The sequence below is a fragment of the Lepisma saccharinum genome, chromosome 30, assembly GCF_977018435.1.
Source record: "Lepisma saccharinum chromosome 30, izLepSacc3.1, whole genome shotgun sequence".
Taxonomy (NCBI): Eukaryota; Metazoa; Arthropoda; class Insecta; order Zygentoma; family Lepismatidae; genus Lepisma; species Lepisma saccharinum.
Genome location: NC_139258.1, coordinates 37731703 through 37755090, shown reverse-complemented (window position 1 = coordinate 37755090; position 23388 = coordinate 37731703). Strand labels below are relative to the sequence as shown.

Genomic DNA, 23388 nt, shown 5'->3' with positions numbered 1-23388 from the left:
TGAATTTGTCCCTGAAAACCAAACAATCGATCAGTGATATTACAAGGAAGTACTTGGTCGACTCAGAAACAGGATGAAGCAGGTTAGGAAGGACCTCTGTGATTCTGGCCAATGGTTTCTGTTGCACGATAATGCTCGGCCTCATACAGCATTGTCTGTACAAGAATACCTTGCTAAGCATTCAATGACAGTGATCAATCACCCTCCATATTCTCCGGACTTGTCACCTGCTGATTTTTTTCTTTTTTCCAAGCTTAAGATGGCTATGAAAGGGCGAAGATTTGACGACGTCCCGGACATTAAATTAAATGTTACGCGTATTTTGCGAACACTTACTGTCAATGACTATCAACAGTGTTTCCAAGACCTGTACAAACGCTGGTCAAAGTGTATTGCCTCCTCTGGTGATTTTGAAGATGATAAAGTCATTTGAAGGTAATTACTTGTTTTCTTTCCTAAAAAGATCGTTTTTTTTTATGGGCGAACCTTGTAAGAAGGATTCTGTTAAAAACAATTTAATAGAAAAATTATCCTGAATTTAAATGTAAATTAAGATAATCTGCAATAGTTTACGTATACACATCATTCCGCAAAATCCTGTGGAAATAAATCATTTATTCCTACATGGTGACTATAATTTTTTCTAGATTCTTTACATGTATGTAGATATAGATTTGGACCACAGACAAAAAATTACATGTACATTTTAACATAACCAAGACTTCCAGAAATTTCACAAAATCTGTCTACAGTCTTGTTCATATTGGGGAGATAAGAAATTACCAAAACAAACTGGGGAAGTAAAGAAAGTGCTTGAATAATATTGAATTATATTCAAGGAAGTTGATAAGGTGGAGAAGAAGTTTTTTCCTCTGGAGAAAGCCCGATCGTCACTGATTGTTGCTATAACGTTTTATTCGGCCAGGGTCTTGCAGTGGTGTTTTAATTATCTTATCTCAAGAAAGACCCACTATGTTCGTTGACTTATTATAAAGATCTGGAAAGGAACGATCGCTTAATTCAAAACTTCACAGAGGACGATTATAGTTAGTCTTATACATATAGGTAGAGTCAGATTATTTTCGTAACAACTCCAGCTGACCGCGCGAGTCCAGTTCGTGAGCCTACCAACAGTCCAGTGCGCGAGCAACAGGGATAGCGATAGGTGCTAGGTAGAGATGACGCCAGCGGCTCGTTTGTTGATTGGCTGCTCCTGGACTTATGACTCGCTCCAAAGCTGCCAATGCAAAACAGCCAGAGATGTTACGAAAGTAATCTCAGTCTAATTAGTACATTTTACTTAATAATTAAAAAAATCTATGGCAGCAGAGTAGCGTGGATGTTGTTGTTATACAACATATTTCTTCAATTAATTTGAGAAATTTAAACTACGTTTTATTTTTTTAAAAAAAATGCTCTATCGAAAGAAACAACTGTGTATTAATATACAGTGCGGTTTTACTTTACCTGATTTTTTATATAATATGAAGGGTTCTTTTTCTATACTCGGTATGGTTATGGTTGGTCTTGCTCTTTCATCGCTTCAAAAATTTGAAGTGTTAGTTAAAAAGGAGGAGCAGATTTCAAAATGTTATTTCAAACAATACAATACACGACAGAAACATAATCCACACATCATTGGATAGATTAAGGTTCAAAGTTTTCTTGTAGGGCAATGGTTTCATTCGTACACTAACAATGACGTTTCTTTTTCTTGTTACAGTTAAATGACGACGCCACAGGATAGGTCGTTTTGTGTGCTACAATTTGCAAAGTGTGAATCAATTGTGCAAGTGCAACGTGAATTCCGCCGTAGATTTAACAATCAGCCGCCTCGTCATAAGTAAATTTACGAGTGGCATAAGAAATTCGTCGAAAATGATTGCATATGAAAAGGGAAAGGCACTGGTCGCCCACTGACGTCCAATGAAAATGTCGAGCGTATCCGAGAGCCCTAGAAAATCTGGGCATTCCTCAAAAGCAATATTTTTGCTACTCTTCAAGATCTGAAACAGTTCTAGGCTTGCCTGTGTTGTAGATAGCCGTACAAGTTGCAGTAAATACAGGCATTACACTCTATCGACTGTGACAGAAGGTTAGAATTTTGTATTGCACTTGGACAATGGATTCACACTTCGCAAATTGTAGCACACAAAGCGTCATTGTTAGTGCACGAACGAAACCAATTGTCCTACAACAAAACTTTGAACCTTAATCTATCCAGTGGTGTGCGGATTGTATCTGTCGTGCATAGTTTGTTTGAAATAACATTTTGAATGTCTAGAAATAGTAATGGAATAAAATATTGAAGGACATTCAGTCTTTGCGACATCGCTGGGCAGTTGCAATGCAGAATAGAACTGTTGCAAAATTAGTTATTTATTCCAATTTGTTTGGTTCTTGTGTTTTTTCCAGGCGCAGTCTGACAAATGGCCTAAGTGGTTTCATTCTACTGAATACTTCGATGGAATCATGGCTGCAAGGAAAGTACCCAAACCATTTCAGAAATACGTTAAATATGTTGCAGGTAAGTGATATAAATACATTTGACATAGCGTAAAATTTCATAATTACTTTTATTAGGATATGCACAAGTAATGATGTTTCAGTACTTTTAGTTTTACATTAGCAATGTTCTATAGAAAAATGTTTGTAAGTATAAAATAACAATATTTACAAAAAACTTTCAACTTCTTGGTATCTTTAAGAAAATATGTTCTCTTCTAACACTGGATACATCGGTTATACGATTTGTACAAAATAAATTACACTCACCATGTTAAAACAAACAAAAATCACACAGACACACACACACACATATGTGCATACCTACATGTTTGTATGCACGTGTGATATACATACATGCACACACACACACACACACACATACACCCACACCCGCACACACACACACACAAACACACACGCACACGCCCACCCACGCCCACCCATATATATATATATACATACATACATACATATAGTAGTATATGAAAACCATTAAGTCAACAAGATCGATATTATTGCATCCCGTAAAATAATCACAGTTTTTCCAACCTACCAAATTTCGTATTTCTAGTTTGAAAGGTTTCGGAGCTATCAAAGCATTAAAATTGTGTCAGTTACAAAAATAATTTATGTCTCATTAACCTGGCATTTATTGAAACATAATTTCTAGAAAATTCTAGATCTTCACATTTGCTAGTTTCCTAAATATCAACAGGTGACTTTTGATCTATAGTTGCCCTCTATCGGTCAGGCAGATCGGCTAATCGAGTTAGTTTTATCGGTTTTGGGCCTTCCAAGATAACGATAGTTGACACGGACGAACAGACAGACAAACAGAAAGAGACGACATTTTCACAAGAGTACTTTTTTCAGCTTTTTCAGAGATCGCGACTGAAACCCATTTCGGTTCCGAGGTCTGGTTCAAGTTGAACTGAAATTATTCCTTCCAGTTACACTAAGGGGGGTCCAACCAGGTCCTTGTATCATGATTCTTGTGCTAACCTCACAGGCATACATAATATACATTACAGTAAGAGAAAATATCAAATTGATGTTTTGTTTAATATAGCATAAGTCTAATACAATTAGCAACACTGTATCCTTCTGGAATAGACGACGAGCTGTCTGCCATATGATAGGGCTACCATACGTCCTGGTTTTCCCGGACATGTCCTCTTTTCGGACCCTGAAATTTGAGTCCTGGCGGGTTTTTACTTTCTGTTCAAATGTCCGGGTTTTTACTTTTATCCAATCATCATAGGTCAGAGATCACGAAGTTACAACTTTTCGAATCATTAAACGTCTGATGTTGGCAGTACTGGACGATGCGCTAAGCGTTAGTCGTTTGTCGTTACACTCTCAAGTTCCGGTCGATGTGATTTTCGCGTCATTCGTTTGTTCGTGTTTCGAAGTGGAAGTTAGAGTTTGCGAACACGGTGTAAGCTACTATTATGCCTAAAAGACAGTTCAAGTTTACTAATGAGTTACAAGAAAAGTATTCATGTTTTAGACGTGGTAGAGACGATTTTGAAGGCGAGTGTAGACTATGGTTTGTAAACCCGGTACATATGTGTCTGGCAAACAAAGAAGGGTTAGACTTGCAAGCACACGTGGAGTGCGAAAAGCACAAAAGAGCCGTCAGAGGTGAAGCTTCATCTACAAAACTTACTCAGTTTTTCACGAAACCTGGCAGTGAACATGAAGATAAAATAAAGTAATTTTATTTAATGGTTATAAATTGTGTGATTTATGTAATGTTTTCGTGTTTGTGAATAAATTGATGGTGTGTGTGGCTTTCGAAGAAAATGTCCTCTTTTTAGCATTTCAAAATATGGTAGCCCTATCATATGAGGACGAGTAGTTATGGCTTGCAACCCACCTGTCAGTCCGCAAAGGTTGTTACTGCGATTGACAAAACATTACGTCACAATTTCTTCCACATTCCCCCTTGAAAGACATAAAAGACCAATCCGCTAGCCGCTATAGAATCTGGGCGCTCTTGTGGAGAAGGTAGGTAAACGGATAACCCTGAAAAACTGATTGGTTGCTTGAACTTGTTCTCAATCCACACTCATCAAAACCAAACTAAATGTGCTGGTTTAATTCCACCAAGACTGAGACTGGAACCTGAAACTTAATCGTTTAATCCTTCCGAACTGATATCTTACTCTCAAAATTTCAGTTCATCGAACCGTAAATCAGGGTTATTAATGGTCCAGGAACCCGTAAATTCTAATGGGCTCTATTGGGTTCCGCTGCAGGACCGGAACCTTTTTTCTCGCACAATTTAAATTCGGTCCAAGTTCCATATTGAAGAAAGGTTCCTGAACCATATTTAAATTGATCCAGAAAAAGGTTCCTGGACCGTATTTAAATTGATCCGGAAAGAATATTCCTGGACCGAATTTAAATTCATCCGGAAAAAAAGCTGCCTGGAACGAATTGAAATACTTTACAACGAAAAGGGTTCTTTACGGTCCAGAACCCTTTAACGCTAGCTGAATTTCTCACCTGGACCGGAATTGAATTTATTTAAAATTCCTGGACCTTTTACAACCCTGCTGTAAATCAGTTCGGCACTCCGAACTGAAATTAAATGAAGCAATTCCACTCCGAATCTAATTTGAAACTCCCATGCTCACTTCCGTGTAGTGTTGCCCACGGCACGAGACGGGACAGGCTTTTAAAAATTCGAGACGAGACGAGATTGATCATTTGTCCCTTTGACAAACGAATATTTTCGAGACGAGACAGCATTTCACAGCATTTCCACGAGATGACGTTGTCTACATGTAATTTACGCGTAGATTACATTGGCTGTAGTTTACATAGACTACGTAGAAAACATAAACTACACTAAAAATTAATTTCCAAGGCTCTTGTGAAAGGGATGTGGAATTTACAATCATATTTGTTCCCATCGAGCTGACAAGAATCTTATTTACAACAACAAAAATGATTTTCATTCTCTATCGTCAACTGTAGCGAAAAGCTAAATTGTATTCAAACAACAGATGGCAGTCGTGAGGCAAAATTAAGGTTTTCACCACGAAACACTATAATATGTTCCATGTTGCGTTTTTTCCTCATCCATAAATTGTTCGTAATTGTAACGAAGAGTACACAAGTTACTTTTCACACTTCAATAATTGGTACGTTGTATAATTGTTAATCTGCTATAGCACCCTTGGTTAAGCTAGCGACTTCTGCCATGTTGTTTACATAGATTACGTTATAAAATAGTCTACACGTAGAATGTAGGCTATCGATGTTTACGCGTAGACGCACACCACTGATCCTGCGCTATATTTCATCGGTATTATTTTCCTCTGGGCTATTTTCCGTACTCACCCTTTATATGAAAAAGTAGGTAACTTTATACATTTTCATGCTACTATGCAGCTCCTTGAACAAGACAACAGCTTCACTGAATGTTCAGCAACTTAACATTCTAATCAATGAAATCGCCAAATCACGCTGCCTTAAAATTCAAAATAGGAGATTAAATTAACGTGATCCCGTCGAGTTCACTATCTACTTTGTAGGTTTTAACTTTCATTGTACAGAATCACCAGGCGCCATTGTTACAACAATCACAGCATTACTTAAACTTATCTGTAATTTGGAAAGTTCTTCCATTTCTTTTTAACAGTCATTTCCTTTAGTTTTTATTGCAGATCTTTTTTGTAGAGTAGCTCATCCATGTCGTTTCTTAAAAACGTATATCTGTTCACCAGACATGAAACGTTTTTCACAGCTACAATTGTCATGAGTGTTGAATCCAGCCACTTTCCCCCAGGGAGGACGTTAAACTTCACGGGGGGAGTTTGCATCATAAGCATCAATTTTCTACCAATTACACAATACTAATATTTTTAAATTGACCCGTACTTCTGATATGTAATTAAATTAAATTAAGTGTAATTAGGTATAATTAACTATGATTTTAAGAAAGAGATTATGGGAATTAAAAAATAATAGCATGCAAACATTTACAGCAAACTAAGGCGTATAGGCTTTCTACGCATATACTTTCTGTGGGTTCGTCGTACTCCTCAGTTGAAACCTTCACACAAGCTTGATCCATCTTATTTCTTAATTTAGCAGTAATCAATACAGACGATAGTTAAAATTCGTTCATTATTTGAGTTTTAATTATAACGAGGAGAGTTCTCATTACTACAAAAAAGAAAGAAATACAGTAAAACCTCGTTAATCCGGATCCCGATAAACCGGACTTCGCTTAAGCAGGACAGGTAAATGCAAGGTTTTAAATATGGCTAGAAGTCAACGAGAGAACTTCCCAAAGAAAAGGCAGCCAACCACTGATGAAATTCTGTTTCCCGCAGACTTTGTACTGTACTGTATAGTGTATTTAGGCCTATCCCCTTTAAATACACCATAATAAACGTGTTTTGTTGCTATAAACGGAGTTTTAATGCACTTTCTACTGTTCTTTTAGGTTATTTCAGTTAATCCGGACTTTTGTTAAACCGGTCAACTTACCCCCCCCCCCATTAGTCCGGAGTAACGAGGTTTTACTGTATTTTCCTATTGTTATTGAGGCGAGGCGCGTGCAACTTTTGGCAGCGGAAGGGATCCACGATAGCGAAAAGTTTCAAAACCCCTGACATAAGGTATTGTAAAACGTAGGGATGAATGCGTCCATTAACCCAACAGGAAATAAACGCGCTAGGGGTGGTGTGGTGATATATACAGGCCGTTGGCATACATTACCAATGAACAGGGCGTAGACAACATGAAAACCAACTTTTTCTTTGTGGCAATTTGCTTATTTGGATCCTACGAATGCTAGAAAAACTACATTTTCTATCCTATATTTATTCAATCGTGTGTGACTAAGATTCGCCATTGTCATTTATTCAGGTTAGCTAGGGGGAAGTTTCGTACAGCCTTGAGGTTAGCTAAGGATTTCTCTTGTAGTCTATCATGTTTCTCCTGTAGTCTATCATGTTAACAATGACAGACTTGGGGATAGGGGATGACCCATTAGTTCGGATTAACGAGGTTTTACTGTAGTAGAAATTTGCTCATTTTCAGTATTTTTCCCTTTTTCACATAAATATCTGTAATTTGACAGCTGTCACAACCAACCCCTTACTTTTGTTCCAACTAGCCCCATAGGGTAACTTAGAATGAATCGAGTCAAAAAAATCACACATTGGTATTTCCTATAGTTTCATTCAAATTTAACATTGTCGGGAATATGATAATAAAACAATCTCTTAACTATAATTTCCAGTAATTAATACAGTAAAACCTGTCTATCCCTGAACATGATGGTTCCGAGCAAAATTTTCCGTCTTAACAGTTTTCCTTCTTATACAGGGTTAACTTTAAATACAGTACAGAGCGCTGCAGGAAATAATGGAAAGACAGATTTACATTTCGCATTACTTATAATGTAATGTACGTACATGAATAAAATGCGATTAAGTCGCAATAAGCATAGAACGTACAGTACGTACCTGTGTATCTTTTCGAACTCGGAACCCCTGGCGTCGTAGCGCGATGTGCATAGAGGGAAAGAGAAAGAAACAAAGAGAGATAACAAGAAAAATAGAAAGATGACGAAAGAACAGAGGAGAAATAGACAAAGAAAGGTGGAGAAAGAGGGTAAGAGATGAAAGAAAGAAACGAAATCGTAACAGCTATGAGTATTGTAGCGCATTCTTTCATATCGACAATGTTACCGATAAGCGAATGGCAACAATATTGCATTGTTTTGTTGCGAGCGAAAAAAATAAAGGAAGATATTTCCGTCTTACTGAGAATAAAAACACCTCGTTGGTCTTTAAATGGTGTTCCGTTCCCGCGTTAAGGAGGTTTGCACCTTAAGCAGGTCATTTTCAGGTATAAAATCGGTCCGTTCTGGGGACTTTCGTTCCGTATTTACAGGTTTCCTTCTTATAGAGGTTCCGGAATATGCCGTTTTTACTATAATTTGTTAATTTCTCTTATTACAATTTTTCCCGTAGCATTTAAACTTCAACTCTGCATGACCTTATTCACCCTTAAGAGTTCGGGTGAATCGGGTCAGTTACCTAACGTTGAAATATGCTTTATTAGTTTTTAATTTCCATTACAAACCTTATGTTCAGTGTGTAGCACCTTATCTTTTGCTCCCACATTTTACATAAATAAACTTTATTCTCCCTTGTACAGTCACATATTTCCTTTGATAACCATCTTTAGATTTTCTTGCCGCTGTACCAAATCAAACAATTTCACAGAAATAGGATTGTTGTATTAGTACTTCACATAACAGGACCCACAAACAAGATTGTTTCCTTCATCACTGACGTTTTCCGACTCTGAACATGATGATGATGAGAACGTGCGAGCGACTTGACAAATTTGCAAATACTACAAGTTCCAAACTTCACTGACAGACCGAAACATTCCCTTCAGTTCGTTTGTTTTTGAGTTGGGAGAGAGAATTTCAAAAGTGAACCGAATCACCCTAAGTTACCCTATGTACTTTTTCACTTCCTACCAATCAATCTTAACTTCAAGTTTAAATTTACTTGAATCAAAACCTCTCACATACTGGCTATAAATGATAGAATTATCAGGATACATTACTGCTGTTTGAGGCTATATCGAAAACTGTAGAGAAGAAATAATATTTACCACAGAATTTAGATAAAAACCCACAAGAAGGAAACACCCACCTTACTCTTCTCTGGGGAGAAGCACACAACTGACAAACAATGGATAAGGAATGCGCGTGCCAATAACCAACCGGTGTCAATATAATACTTTACAAGGAACATGCTTGTCACAACCAACCCCAGTATCCTCTACTTTCTACGTTAATTTATAGTGAAAGTGAAAGCCAAAGTGGACATTGTTGCCAAATTTATTAGCTATTGCCCGAAATCTTGGTCAGGTTACTGAAATTTTCGGGGGAGACTTTTTATTTTTTAGGGAGGATCCCCCCCAGGTAGCGTTACCAGACGTCCGGTTTTTCCCGGACATATCCTACCTGTTAGCCTTATGTCCGGAGGAATGTGAAAACTACCATAAATATCCTACATTCCAAGTAATAATGCAAATGTTGAGAGAGTACTTTCATGACTCATGAGGCAAATATTTTTTTCATAAAGTCTGTAAAAAGTTTGGTACTGGTCCTTAAAATTCCAAAGAGTTTCACTGTCCAGTGTCACATAAATATACATACTTTGACTAAACCTAAATTTTGAGAAAAATTGGCTCCTCTGAGTAACATGTGTAGGGATGGCCAGATCCGGATCCTACCGGATCCGGTTGGGTTCCGGATCCTAAGGATCCGGATCCTAAAATTTTTCGGATCCGGATCCGCGGATCCGGAATTTTCAGATCCGGATTCGGATCCGGTACTTTCGAATCCGGATCCAGAACTTTCGGATCCGGATCCGGATCCGGTTCTCTCGGATCCGGATCCGGTACTTTTGGATCCGGATCCGGAATTTTTGGATCCGGATCCCTTTTACCTTCCCACATGCGCTTCTTTGGAAAGTAAGAATGTGCTTATAACATATTGTTACCTGCTAATATACATATATATAATATACATATATATATATATAGTGTGTGTGCGTGCGTGCGCGATATAGAATCCCCCCTCAAATGTCAAGATGAGGAAAAATTGAAGTGGGGATCTGACCCCGAAACCATGTAAATATGGCATAGGAAGAAACAGGGGTCATAGGGCCTCTCTATACACCTGTCAAATTTCAGGGAAATCGGAGGGGGACACAGGGGTCAGATGATCCCCACGTCAATTTGTCCTCATCTTGACATTTGAGGCTGGTTTTACCCCCTAAAACAGTTTTTTAGCCGAAACAAAAAAAAAACACGTATTTCTTCCTTTGGGCCCCTCTATACACCTGCCACGTTTCATGGAAATCGGAGGGGGACACAGGGCTCAGATCCTTACTTCAATTTGTCCTCATCTTGACATTTGAGGGGATTTTGCCCCCTAAAACAGTTTTTAGCTGAAACAAAAAAAACACGTAATTCTTCCTTCGGGCCCCTCTATACACCGGCCACGTTTCATGGAAATCGGAGGGGAACACAGGGGTCAGATTCCCACTTCAATTTGTCCTCATCTTGACATTTGAGAGGAGGTTGCCCCCTAGAACAAATTTTTTGCCGAAACAAAAAAACACGTATTTCTTCATTTGTGCCCGTTTATACACACACCTGCCAAGTATAATGGAAATTGGAGGGGGACACAGGGGTCAGATCGCCACTTCAATTTGTCCTCATCTTGACAATTGAGTGGGTTTCGCCCTGTAAAACCGTTTTTTAGCTGAAACAAAAAAAACACATATTTCTTCCTTTGGGTCCCACTATACACCTGCCAAGTTTCATGGAAATCGGAGGGGGACACATAAGTCAAATGCCCACTTAAATTTGTCCTCAAATTGACATTTGAGGGGGGGTTGCCCCTAAAACAGTTTTTTAGCCGAAACAAAAAACACGTATTTCTTCATTTGGGCCCGTTTATACACACACTTGCCAAGTATCATGGAAATCGGAGGGGGACACAGGGGTCCGATCCTCACTTCAATTTGTCCTCATCTTGACGTTTGAGGGGGTTTTGCCCCCTAAAACCGTTTTTTAGCTGAAACAAAAAAAAACACGTATTTCTTCCATTGGGCGTCACTATACACCTGCCAAGTTTCATGGAAATCGGAGTTACACAGGGGTCAGATCCTCACTTCAATTTGTCCTCATCTTGACAATTGAGTGGGTTTCGCCCTGTAAAACCGTTTTTTAGCTGAAACAAAAAAAACACATATTTCTTCCTTTGGGCCCCACTATACACCTGCCAAGTTTCATGGAAATCGGAGGGGGACACATAAGTCAAATGCCCACTTAAATTTGTCCTCAAATTGACATTTGAGGGGGGGTTGCCCCTAAAACAGTTTTTTAGCCGAAACAAAAAACACGTATTTCTTCATTTGGGCCCGTTTATACACACACTTGCCAAGTATCATGGAAATCGGAGGGGGACACAGGGGTCCGATCCTCACTTCAATTTGTCCTCATCTTGACGTTTGAGGGGGTTTTGCCCCCTAAAACCGTTTTTTAGCTGAAACAAAAAAAACACGTATTTCTTCCATTGGGCGTCACTATACACCTGCCAAGTTTCATGGAAATCGGAGTTACACAGGGGTCAGATCCTCACTTCAATTTGTCCTCATCTTGACAATTGAGTGGGTTTCGCCCTGTAAAACCGTTTTTTAGCTGAAACAAAAAAAAAACACGTATTTCTTCCTTTGGACCCCACTATACACCTGCCAAGTTTCATGGAAATCGGAGGGGGACACATAGGTCAAATGCACACTTAAATTTGTCCTCGTATTGATATTTGAGGGGGGTTGCCCCCTAAAACAGTTTTTTAGCCGAAACAAAAAACACGTATTTCTTCATTTGGGCCCGTTTATACACACACTTGCCAAGTATCATGGAAATCGGAGGGGGACACAGGGGTCCGATCCTCACTTCAATTTGTCCTCATCTTGACGTTTGAGGGGGTTTTGCCCCCTAAAACCGTTTTTTAGCTGAAACAAAAAAAAAACACGTATTTCTTCCATTGGGCGTCACTATACACCTGCCAAGTTTCATGGAAACAGGGGTCAGATCCTCACTTCAATTTGTCCTCATCTTGACAATTGAGTGGGTTTCGCCCTGTAAAACCGTTTTTTAGCTGAAACAAAAAAAAAACACGTATTTCTTCCTTTGGGCTCCACTATACTGCCAAGTTTCATGGAAATCGGAGGGGGACACTTAGATAACCTCCCTTGTTAGTCTTACACTTTGTAATTATTTAACACTGCATATATTATAAGGTTTTATTTTAATTTGTAAAACTGTAACTGTAGACAAATTGTATAATTTTTGTATAACATTTCTATCTTGTTATATGTGTTAAAGGTTTCATCCTGGAATGGAATGTCTCACATTAATGTGTGTTTTCATTTCCAATACATTCGAATGAATACATATTCGTTTCAATGGCATTTACAAAATCATCTCTGACATTTGTGCACGAGTGTGTTAGCCGATGCGTAGCAAAGTATTTTAGGAACAACACTTGAAAAAAATTCTTGTAGGACTAACTAATGAAAAATTTCTTATACCTTTTAAGGTGTGGTAATATTATAATGGGATTGAGATACGAAACTCTGGGATCCGGATCCAGATTTTTGGATCCGGATCCAGATCTGAAACTTTCAGACCCGGATCCAGATCCGAAACTTTCAGACCCGGATCCGGATCCGCGGATCCGGAACTCTCGGATCCGGATCCAGATCCGGAACTTTCGGATCCGGATCCGAAACTTTCAGACCCGGATCCGGATCCGGAATTTTCGGATCCGGATCCAGATCCGTAACTTTTGGATCCGGATCCGGATCCGAATGGATCCGGATTTTTCGGATCCGTATCCGTTTGGCCATCCCTAGTAAGAGGTGCATTGTTTAGTATGATTACAAGTTTGGAAATTTTGCATATAAGAATTTATTAAGAAATCATTTTTTAGAACTGAAAGGTGCCGATCTTAACTTACTTTCTAACGTGTTCTATGAATATGTACTATTTATTTCAAATGTTTTGTGTCCTACATTTTGGGGCATTATGTTTTACTTTTCCCTTATGGCGATCTGATTACTCTACCCTCCCGCCGGCCACCCCTGAATTCGTCACTGATTGTCCTTGTCTTCGTTATTTGCAAACTTCCACATCAAAGAACTTATAATTCAGATATTCAGAACCTTCAATGTAGAAAATTATGTTCTTTGTTGTTTTTGTTCAAATTGTGGTGCACGTACACACCTAAGTATTGGTTTAAATTTCTCAGACTGTTTACCCCAGGAACTGACGTCTTAGATTAGATTGCCTTCACTCATGAAACAATGGAATATCTGATTATTGAAATGGTGGGATTTCTTCCCACGCAGTCGTTTCATTCATAAAAGTACTTCAAGGTTTCTCCATAACAACGGTGCTTGTCGGTGTTACAGAGCTCTTACGCTGGGAACTGAAGAGTGGTCAACGAACGATGGGGATTATTTTCCTGTAGTTTACGGTTATTACAAGCCTAAGAAAACAGTTTTTCGTTGTGACGTTTCAGGAGAACACACGCTCCCTTCATCAGACATTTACTATTTTCATTTTGACTAAAGATACAGTTATAACAATGGTTAGCAATTTTTTAAACAAAAATAATCCGTTATATAATGAATGTTGTCAACGTTACATTGTTGTAGTATAGAAACTTAACTGTGAAAAGAAGCAGTCTGTTTTATTTTTATTTCAGATAAAAAAAAATTGATCACATTATTTTTTATTTAAAATTATGAATCCCAATTATCATCAGGTAATTCAAATTCATCAGGTAATTCAAATTCATCATTGTTTTCACAAAGTCTCTTGATGTTTACTCCATTTGTGAAAAAGAAGACTCCATACTGGATCTACGAACATTATTTAATTTATTCCAGTGTTCTTCTGCAATGAACGAAGCTTCCCAGACATTCAACTCTATGTTTCCCGTCAATCTTTTTAAAACCCTTCTCTTTTTAATCAAAGGCTTCTCTTCGATGGTGTGAGCTGACAAACCTGTTCTTGGGTTTAGATTTAAAATGTCGTCCAAATCGTGTTCGTGCCATCTTATTGCCACTTTCCTTGCTGTTTGTCCTACATAATCCTTTGAACATGAACAACTTATATTATATATTCCTCTGGTTTCCACATCTGGTAGAGAGTTTATAATAACCGTAAACTACAGGAAAATAATTCTACAATGCAAGCAATGCGTACATACAAGAAAAACTATTAGAACGATGGGGAATTCTATGGGTGCTACATCAAGAATGCAGTATGTTAATACGTATTTGAGGTGGGGTTGAAAGAGTAAAAAATTACGTATTCCATTTTCTTTATGGATGTGCATTAGGATGTTTTTTTAGCCAAATAATCCGTAAGTGAATGTTTGCAATGTTCAGAGAAAGGACCGCTGGCGTCGTAACGTGCTGTGCTAACCACTCCTCCACGGCTGTGGGCAAGCTTGAGGCAATTCTAGAAATACACAATAACTCTTATATTATTTGAGATGCTTCGAATTTTTATAAATATAATTTTTCCGTTGTGGAAACAAATATATAATGTATAAATATATAATTATCTTTCTATTAACTGGTCAGTGGCCAATGCTGTGGTCTTGTAATCAAGGAACTCCGATGGAGACACATTGCACAGTGGTTCAGATACCATTCTAAATTGTAGGCTCAATTCTGATTAGCCTATCGTAACATAAAGCAGATTTTTTAAAAAAATATCTTTCTGTTCATGAAAAAGTTACGTTCTTCTGCCCACGGTCTTCAATGTTATGTAAATTATTAATTTTGGATTATAGCTATATTTTACATTTTATCCTTTTCATTATTCACGATATTCGACGTTCATGACTATCATGTGTCTTCATGATGATAGTGCTTAGAATGGTGCATTTTCCCATCTTTGAATGCCCTTTTGCCTGTCTATTAGCCCGTTTCTAGTGCCTAGAAATCCGGGCTCTGTTATTAACTGGCTCGAGACGCACACTGCCTCGTGAGGACAGAAGACACTTGTCATAACTCGTTTTGATAATGTTCCTTCTTAAGTCTATGAAATTGAAAGACTCGCCTCTCCTCAACGTCCCTCGTATATTCAGTGGTTGTACTATATCTCCATTTAATGGATGTTTTCTTATACGCGAAAGTTATGCCTAACCTTAAGCCTTCCCTCTGTGATAGATTTTGAGGATTTGTTAAAAAAGGAGACTCTGAAATCAGGAATTGATAATGAAGACTGGATTATATACAGGGTTATTAAACCAAGTGTGTGCATTTTCATTAATATTTCATATTGAACATATAGGATTAAAATATTTTTTATGTGCTACAACTTTCATTTCTAACTTTTTCGATAAAACCTATTGTCTCGAGTTTCCCTCATAAAATGAGATATTTTAACTTCAAGGTCAAGCAAACAATTACTTAAGGATATAATATAAATTTTCTTAGTCCTTGTATCACAACGCATTTCAAGAGCTACAAATGCACCACTCGGTGGCTTCGTGTTAATGGACCCTTAGAGATACGTCATTATAATCTTGTATTGTGTTGCATATGTGCAGGATAGATTTCATCTCATACTGTCGAAAGAAATCTCTTTGGGTAAAGTTGCTTGTGTTCAAGGTATCTAACACCACATATAGTTTGTTGAATATTTTTTTAAAGGCATTATACACACATGTCATGATGCTTTGTTTCTTGTTTCAGGGCAAATTAAAATCCCTGCTGTATGGGAAGGAATTCCCAGGAAAGCAGGAACATTTCCTGTCGTAATTTTCTCCCATGGATTGGGTGCTTGCCGATTCGCTTACTCCACCATTTGCCTTGAATTGGCATCCAAAGGGTTCCTTGTGGCGTCCATTGAACACAGGTAAGAACATAGGGGCAGCAGGGGGCGAGGGACAATGTAATTTAGTATGTATCACTAAATTCAACACATGAAATGCATACCTGTGCTTAAAATGTATACTCTGTTCCTGGTATCTCTGGAGCAAGCGAACGAAATCATGTCTTCCCGCAAGTAGTGACGCGGGACGGCTTCACCAGTGAACACGTGAGAGGGAATGGGATTGCGTGTTACCAGCCTTCGCAGCAGCGTGTACTGCTTCGCTCTGGCCACTCGATTTCACCCACATTCTCTGCCGCTATGCACGGCAATGCTCCAGAGATACGGGACAGAGTATTGCTTTATTTTTGTTGGGGAAAGAGGACGGTAATGGTCGACTACCCAGCTAGATGTGATATACTTGGATACTTCAAAAGCCTTTGACAAAATAAACCATGCTCTTCTTATTCACAAATTACGAACTAGATTTAACATACATGGCAAATTTCTCTCCTTAATCCAGTATTATCTACACTCACGGACACAGCGTGTCACCCTTTCAGGCGCCTCTTCTGATTTTCTTCCTGTCCTGTCTGGGGTGCCACAAGGGAGCGTCTTGGGCCCTCTCTTGTTCATCCTATACATGGACGATCTCCCTCAAAGACTTTCCTCACTTCCTGTCAATTTACTCATGTTTGCTGACGACTGTAAACTTTTCAAAGAAATCTCAACCACGCAAGATGCTGTGATTCTCCAGAATGCTCTTTCCGAACTTGTCACATGGTGTAAGCAGTGGAATCTACAACTTAACCCACAGAAATGTTCCTCCCTCTCTTTAAAAAAGAGCAAAATACATTCTCATTATGTTCTTGAAAACAATTATATTACTACAGTTGCGGCCCAAAAAGATCTAGGTGTTATCATAGATGAAAAACTGAACTTTAAGGAACACATCGCAGCTACAACTAAAAGTGCAATGCGCCTCTTAGGCCTCCTCTACAGATTCACTGAAATTGATACTCCAACTTCTCTTAGCCTGTTTTTCAAGTCATTCATTTCTCCGATTCTCGAATACTGCTCTCCAGTCTGGGCCATGGCTTCCAATACAAATCTTCTAGCATGGATTCCGTCCTCAGCTTCCTTACCGCCATTGTTCGTCATAGAATTCCTTCTTTGCGGCATCTTCAGAAACCTGACATCCTGACTACTTTGAACATTCAGTTAATGCAGACCTGACGCGATATGGCCGATATGAATTGTTTCTATAAAATCATCAATGGGAAATTAAGATCTGAATTTCTTCTTACAGAATTCAACTTCAGAGTTCCCTCTCGATCGACCCGAAACACTGAATTGTTCCACACCTCCACAGCTAGGCTTTCCCTTATACAGCGCGCTCTATTCCACAGGGTCGTGTTTTTCTTCTGCCATGGTGACGATAGGAATGAATAATGTTTAAATGAAATTGACTAAAGGACACTCACGTGGTGACTTATGAGACGGCCATTGTCTAAACTAGGATATCATCATCTATACAGAGTAATCACAAAATGGGCGTGCACCCCTTTATTTTCGGCACTATGGTTAAATGCTTGATATGGACACATACCTGATGGTTTGAGTCCAGATCATATTGGTATGCAGACCGTCATTTTCGTAGCACAGCCAAATTCTGTTACATGTTCTGGCACTCTTCAAAATGCAAGTGTGTTATGATTTGAATAAGACTGAATAAGGTTCTGAAGATCACCCAGCTCCCTTAGCCTGGCCTCCAAGAAGTTCCGACCTCACCTCTGGGGGTTCATCAATGACACAGTCAGAAATAACCGATATCGCACAACCGGCTGTGGAAGATGCCTTCACGCGTGACCCAAGATTATCACTACAAAACATATACCCAAACATGGCGCAGAATTCGGCTGTGCTACGAAAATAACCGATGTCCTGGACTTTTAAACTATCAGGTATGTGTCCATATCAAGCATTCATCCATAACCATCGTAACAGTAGTATCGAAAATAAAGGGGTTACGCCCACTTTGTGACAATTCTGTACAGTAAAATCTGAGACTGAGAAACTATGAGAACAGAATTGAACATTGAATGAGTTATTAAAACACACAATGAGTTTGCATTGCAGGTTATTGTTTGTTCTTTCGGTTCTTTCTTACGATAATATCTAGTTCTCAAAAACTCTGGCTTTAATCGCGGCGTTGAGAACGAATGGTGACATGATGAAAGGACAATCACGATGGAACACTGACAAGACAAAACAGAACCCGTCATTGAATTACACTGGCTGTGGGTCTACATATCGGAGCCTCATTAATCTGCACGGTGTACTACGTGGAAGAAAGGTTGATACTTGAGTGCCCTCCGTAAACACCACTCTCAATTTTAAATAATATTGGTGGTTTACTGTGATACCGCAAGCACACGTGTGTGTGTGTGTGTATCAATAAGTAATCATTACGAAATATTAATGACCATATTGGTTTTGAGAGTAGAATTTTACTAGAAATGGATGTTGTCTGTTATTTCAGTTTTCATAATGTAACACAGACGCCGACATAAGCCTTGAGCGGTGTGTACGTGCGCCAAAATCTAAAACATCGGAACTACAGACTTCCATTCCTTTTTCTTTCAACCTGGCACATCCATACTAGGGTTTCAAATGCAGTGATGGGTCTGTTTAATGGGAATATACCTCCAATAAATCCTCTGCTGGGCATTTCATGTATATAGTTTATACCAGAATCGAACCTAGCACCTTTTATTTCGAGGCAATCATGTTACCCACTACACTTCGGGGAGGTCCCTGTCTGTTTTCCAACTAGTTGAGGACTTCAAGAATGATGACGTTCGATAACAAATTTTACAGACATTTATGGTCTAATTTCTTAAAAAATAATCTTGTTTGTGAGTGCACAACTAAATATTGATGGCACTGGATGTAACAGATTTCGCACAGCTAGTGGCTAATTTTATGTTTATACGATAGTGGAACGTGACTTTTTATGCACCCTGCGATGGTACTTTCCTCCTTCAGCCCACTTTTACAGTTTTTACAAAGGATTCCGCTTCCGAAGTGTAAGCGTAATACGCTATGAAACCAGAGGCCCAGGCTTGTCCCATCAACATTTCTTCAGTTCATCATTCATCCTCACCGTCGCGATTAACCCATGATATAGAAATGCAACGAAAAATAACCAACCTAGAAATGGAATTAGAAAACGTTCTCTCGAAATTGTACAAGTTGAGTACACTGTCCCACGGGAAGAAGATTTCCGCTTCCGTGAGTAATGATTGATTGGTTTTCTTTATTTTACTTCGCTTTTTCTGCCACTTTTGGTTAATTTGCGAAGATGAGGATGAGTGATGATATGCTGAAACTGATGGACACTCACAAACATCCATGCCCAGGCCGGGATACGGGGCTAACCACTACGCCATCTTCCTTGAGTAATACAAATGATAACAGGAAGCGCTTCATAAGAAATTTGTTTCTCTATATCTTATGTAACTATTATTCGCTACATAACTTAGGATTAATTATATTTGTATGTCTAAATAGTACAGTAGTTGCAACTTTGTCACCTAAACTGAAACTACCATATGTGCGTCTGGAAATAAAGAAAGCCATAGAAAGTCATGCAGAATTTAAAAAGCTGTATCTAAAACGTGTACAGGGTGTATCAGAAGTCCCCTACCACCCCTTGTAAAATCCGCAGTGATGTATTTTCATGGAATTTGATATGGGCCATACATAATAGGCCTATGGGGACTCCTTGCGGTATGTCACGGGGACGGCCGCCATCTTGGTTCCGCCATCTTGAATTCAACTTTTTATTTAAAATGATAAGTGGGTCATGTGATACATGACCATAGGCTAGAATTTCGTCAGGATGTCAAATCTAAAATCAGATTTCATGTAACTTCATTTGGTGAACGTTATTGGCAACTGAAGGTGATGTTTACCACTTACTGAATGCCCTCCACATGTTGTCCGTGCTGGGCAATGCACTGTGCAGACGCTTCTCCCAATGTCTGTGGACACCGAGCAAGGTATCTGGTGAAATTTTTTCAAAGGCAGCCATGATACGTTATTCCAGATGACGAAGATCACGAATTTTTACACCATACACCATAGCCTTAACGTGTCCCCAAAGATAGAAGTCTATTGGCGTTAGGTCTGGTGATCGGGCAGGCCATTCAACGGGCCCACGTCGACCAATCCATGCCCCAGGAAATTGTTCATCCAGGTACTGACGCACCTGGACGCCATAATGGGGAGGCGCACCATCTTGTTGAAAAACCTGGGAAATGTACCATCTTCCGACATCAGAGCTGGCAGTATCTGTTCCTGTAGCATCCCCAGGTATCGTTCGGCATTTAAATTTCCTTGAATGAAAAAAGGACCTATTATTCGCGTTCCCAATATGCCTGCCCACACCATAATCTTCCCTGCACCGCTCATTTTGGAGGGATCTGTCCATGCCGAGTTGTTTTGCCTATTCACCTCCCCATTTACGTAGAAGTTCGCTTCATCGGAATGGAGTATCTGCATAACGACGTTTGGATTTATCCATACTTACGTGATAGCCCACTCGAAAAACTGCACGCGGCGATCAGGATCGTCCTCTGAGAGGTGTTGCTGCATTTGCACCTTATACGGATGTCACTTGTGCCTCTGTAGCACCCTGTACACTGAACTATGACCCATAGCACATTGCATTGCTATACGACGTGTGCTTAGCTGCTGTGACGTCGAGAATAAGGCCAACACTGCCGTAGCTGTTGCTTCATCCTTGACTGTCCGCGGTCGTCGACTACGCGGGTCTGTCAAAGACCGTGCCCGTCTCCTCGAATTTGGTTAATAACTGTGCCACTGCAACATGTGACACAGGCTGACGTTCTGGATGACGCAGGTTGAAATCGGCAGCCACTGCACGGACACTTCTCCCACCCCACAGTTTGACGATCTGGATGCGTTCCTCATGGCTCAGCACCTGCAACAAACAGGCAAACATCACCTTCAGTTGCCAATAACTTTTCACCAAATGAAGTTATACGAAATCTGATTTCAGATTTGACATCCTGACGAAATTCTAGCGTATGGTCATGTACCACATGACCCACCTATCATTTTAAATAAAAAAAGTTGAATTCAAGATGGCGGCCGTCCGCGTGACATACTCCAAAAGGTGTCCCCCTAGGTCTATTATGTATGGCCCATATCAAATTCCATGAAAATACATCACTGCGGATTTTACAAGGGGTGGTAAGGGACTTCTGATACACCCTGTAGATTATTGACTTATTCTTCACTATAGCGGAAATCCCCCTCCCCCTGAAGTTTTATCTTGCAACTTCTATCACACGCAGCACACTATGACTGTCTTTGTAATCTCAGACAAGAATGAAAATAGTTTCCAAACAGCTTCGGAAGGAGTGACGTCGATCCCGAGGGACAACTGTTACCGCTTACCAGTCAATCGATCGGTCCAAATTTTGACCTGGCAGGCATTTTCAAAAGACCCCCGAGTTCCCTTAACGGGAAGGGTAATAAAATCATTAGCGGCAGCTTCTGCGTTGCATCTGTTTTCTTTCGACAGGAAAGAAGTAGAAAAATGCGGATTACAACTACAAGTCTTCCTTTGGCGTTCATGAAGCGGGAAATTTAAGAGCAGTGTTTCAAACTGTAAGGAAAATTTACTTAAGAACAATTTTGAAATATTTACCATCAAACTAAAATTTCCAGTAAAATACAGAAACATTTGCCGGGGCCAAGTTGACGTTTGCGAGGGCCAGTGCCCCCCGCCCCTTCCTAACGACGTCCCTGCCAAAACATCAGGAACAAAAGACCGTCATTTTCAGAGCACAGTCGAATTATGCGCCATGTTCTGACACACTTCGCGTTGGAAGTGTGTCACACGGGCGGTGAAAATGAAAGAGGTTTTCAAGATTACGCAGCTCCCTTAGCCTAACCTCCAAGAACTTCGGACCTCACCTCTGGGGGTTAATCAATGACAGAGTCAGAAATAACCAGCATTGCATAATAACGCAAGAGTTACAAATAGTTCTGGAAGGTATCTCGGCAAAACATCTTCCAGAACATGGCACATAATTCGGCTGTGCTACGAAAATGACGGCCTACATACCGATATATTCTGGATATGTGTCCATATCAAGCATTCATCCATAACTATCGTTACAGTAGTATCGAAAATAAAAGGGGTTACGCCCACTCTATGACAATTCTCTAGAGTAAAATCAGGGGCGTAGCGAGATTCGTGGGTAGCCCCGGGGCAGACTATTCAAATGGGCCCCGAGTTACTCCTATTATTGTGGCTGGGTTTTCTAATACAAAAAGAATTGTAATTTTAGCATATGGTGTAAAAAATATAATAAAAGTATAATTCTATCTATTATGATTAAAGACGTGATTTTTGGGGAAAATACTAGAGACTAAATAGATACTGTGAATGCAATACATCCTTAATCATTAACAAATTAAAGCTAATGATTAATTACAATGCTTACATTATTAATCAATTGATTATCATGAACAATGAACAGTGTTAGTAGTAAGACATAAATTATTTCTTTCTTGATTTTTGCCTGTACAAGCATAGATAATTCTGTTAAAATTATCTTTTTTTGGCTGTCATTTTCAATTGAATTACTTTCAATCACTAAAGCATGCATTCCTGTATCATAGTGCAAATAGTTTTTTTATATAATTTTCAATGTGCAAAACGATATCTCTGCCTTTTCTACTGTGAGAGGGACAATAAGGGTATAACGCAAGTCGTGCACACATCAAGGTACGTGCAAGTGAATGAACTATATTGTATCACAACGAGATCAGCAAGGTATTTTACATTATTCATACCCTCTATCTTGTGTTTGAAAGAACTTCTAAGTGATAATATATGTGACTGAAGAAAAGGTTAGGTTAGATTAGACTTGTGTTTGAAAGAACTTCTAAATGATAATATTTGTGACTGAAGAAAAGTTTAGGAAGTCTTTTCGCAATTTCTTAAGATTCATTGCGAAGCTCAGTGTCAATAGAACTTGACAAAAGGATGTTCAATTCCTACTTTCATGCCTTTAAAAACATTATCCAGCTGTGAGCAAATTGTGTCTATCATCGGATAGAATATTGATACTTTGAACCAGCTCCTTGTTTTGGTAAAGCTTTGGCCCTATCAAAGAGTTTCTTTACCTTTCGATTCTTTTGTCAGAGAACTCACTTCTAATCCAGCCCTTGGCACATATTTTCGTCGCTTCTTCACCAATTGATTCAAATAATCCCGAATCTCAGTCATTTTCTAAGAGACCGTTTCCTAAGGGACCGTATGTAGCTATAAGATCAAGATTTGGAAGCGATATTATCTGTTTCAAGACTTTACATTGAACAATA

At 39.1% G+C, this 23388-nt stretch overlaps 1 protein-coding gene across 4 annotated transcripts in view; it reads left to right on the top strand.

The window, feature by feature from the left end:
- Nucleotides 1-23388, top strand: part of LOC145981811 (platelet-activating factor acetylhydrolase-like) — a 183965-nt gene that overhangs the window by 120904 nt on the left and 39673 nt on the right. For all 4 annotated transcript variants that reach the window (XM_083115237.1, XM_083115238.1, XM_083115239.1 and 1 more), the window contains 2 exons: nt 2416-2527; nt 15846-16008. In XM_083115237.1, coding sequence (XP_082971363.1) covers nt 2416-2527; nt 15846-16008 — 275 coding nt within the window. The remainder of the gene's footprint in view (nt 1-2415; nt 2528-15845; nt 16009-23388) is intronic.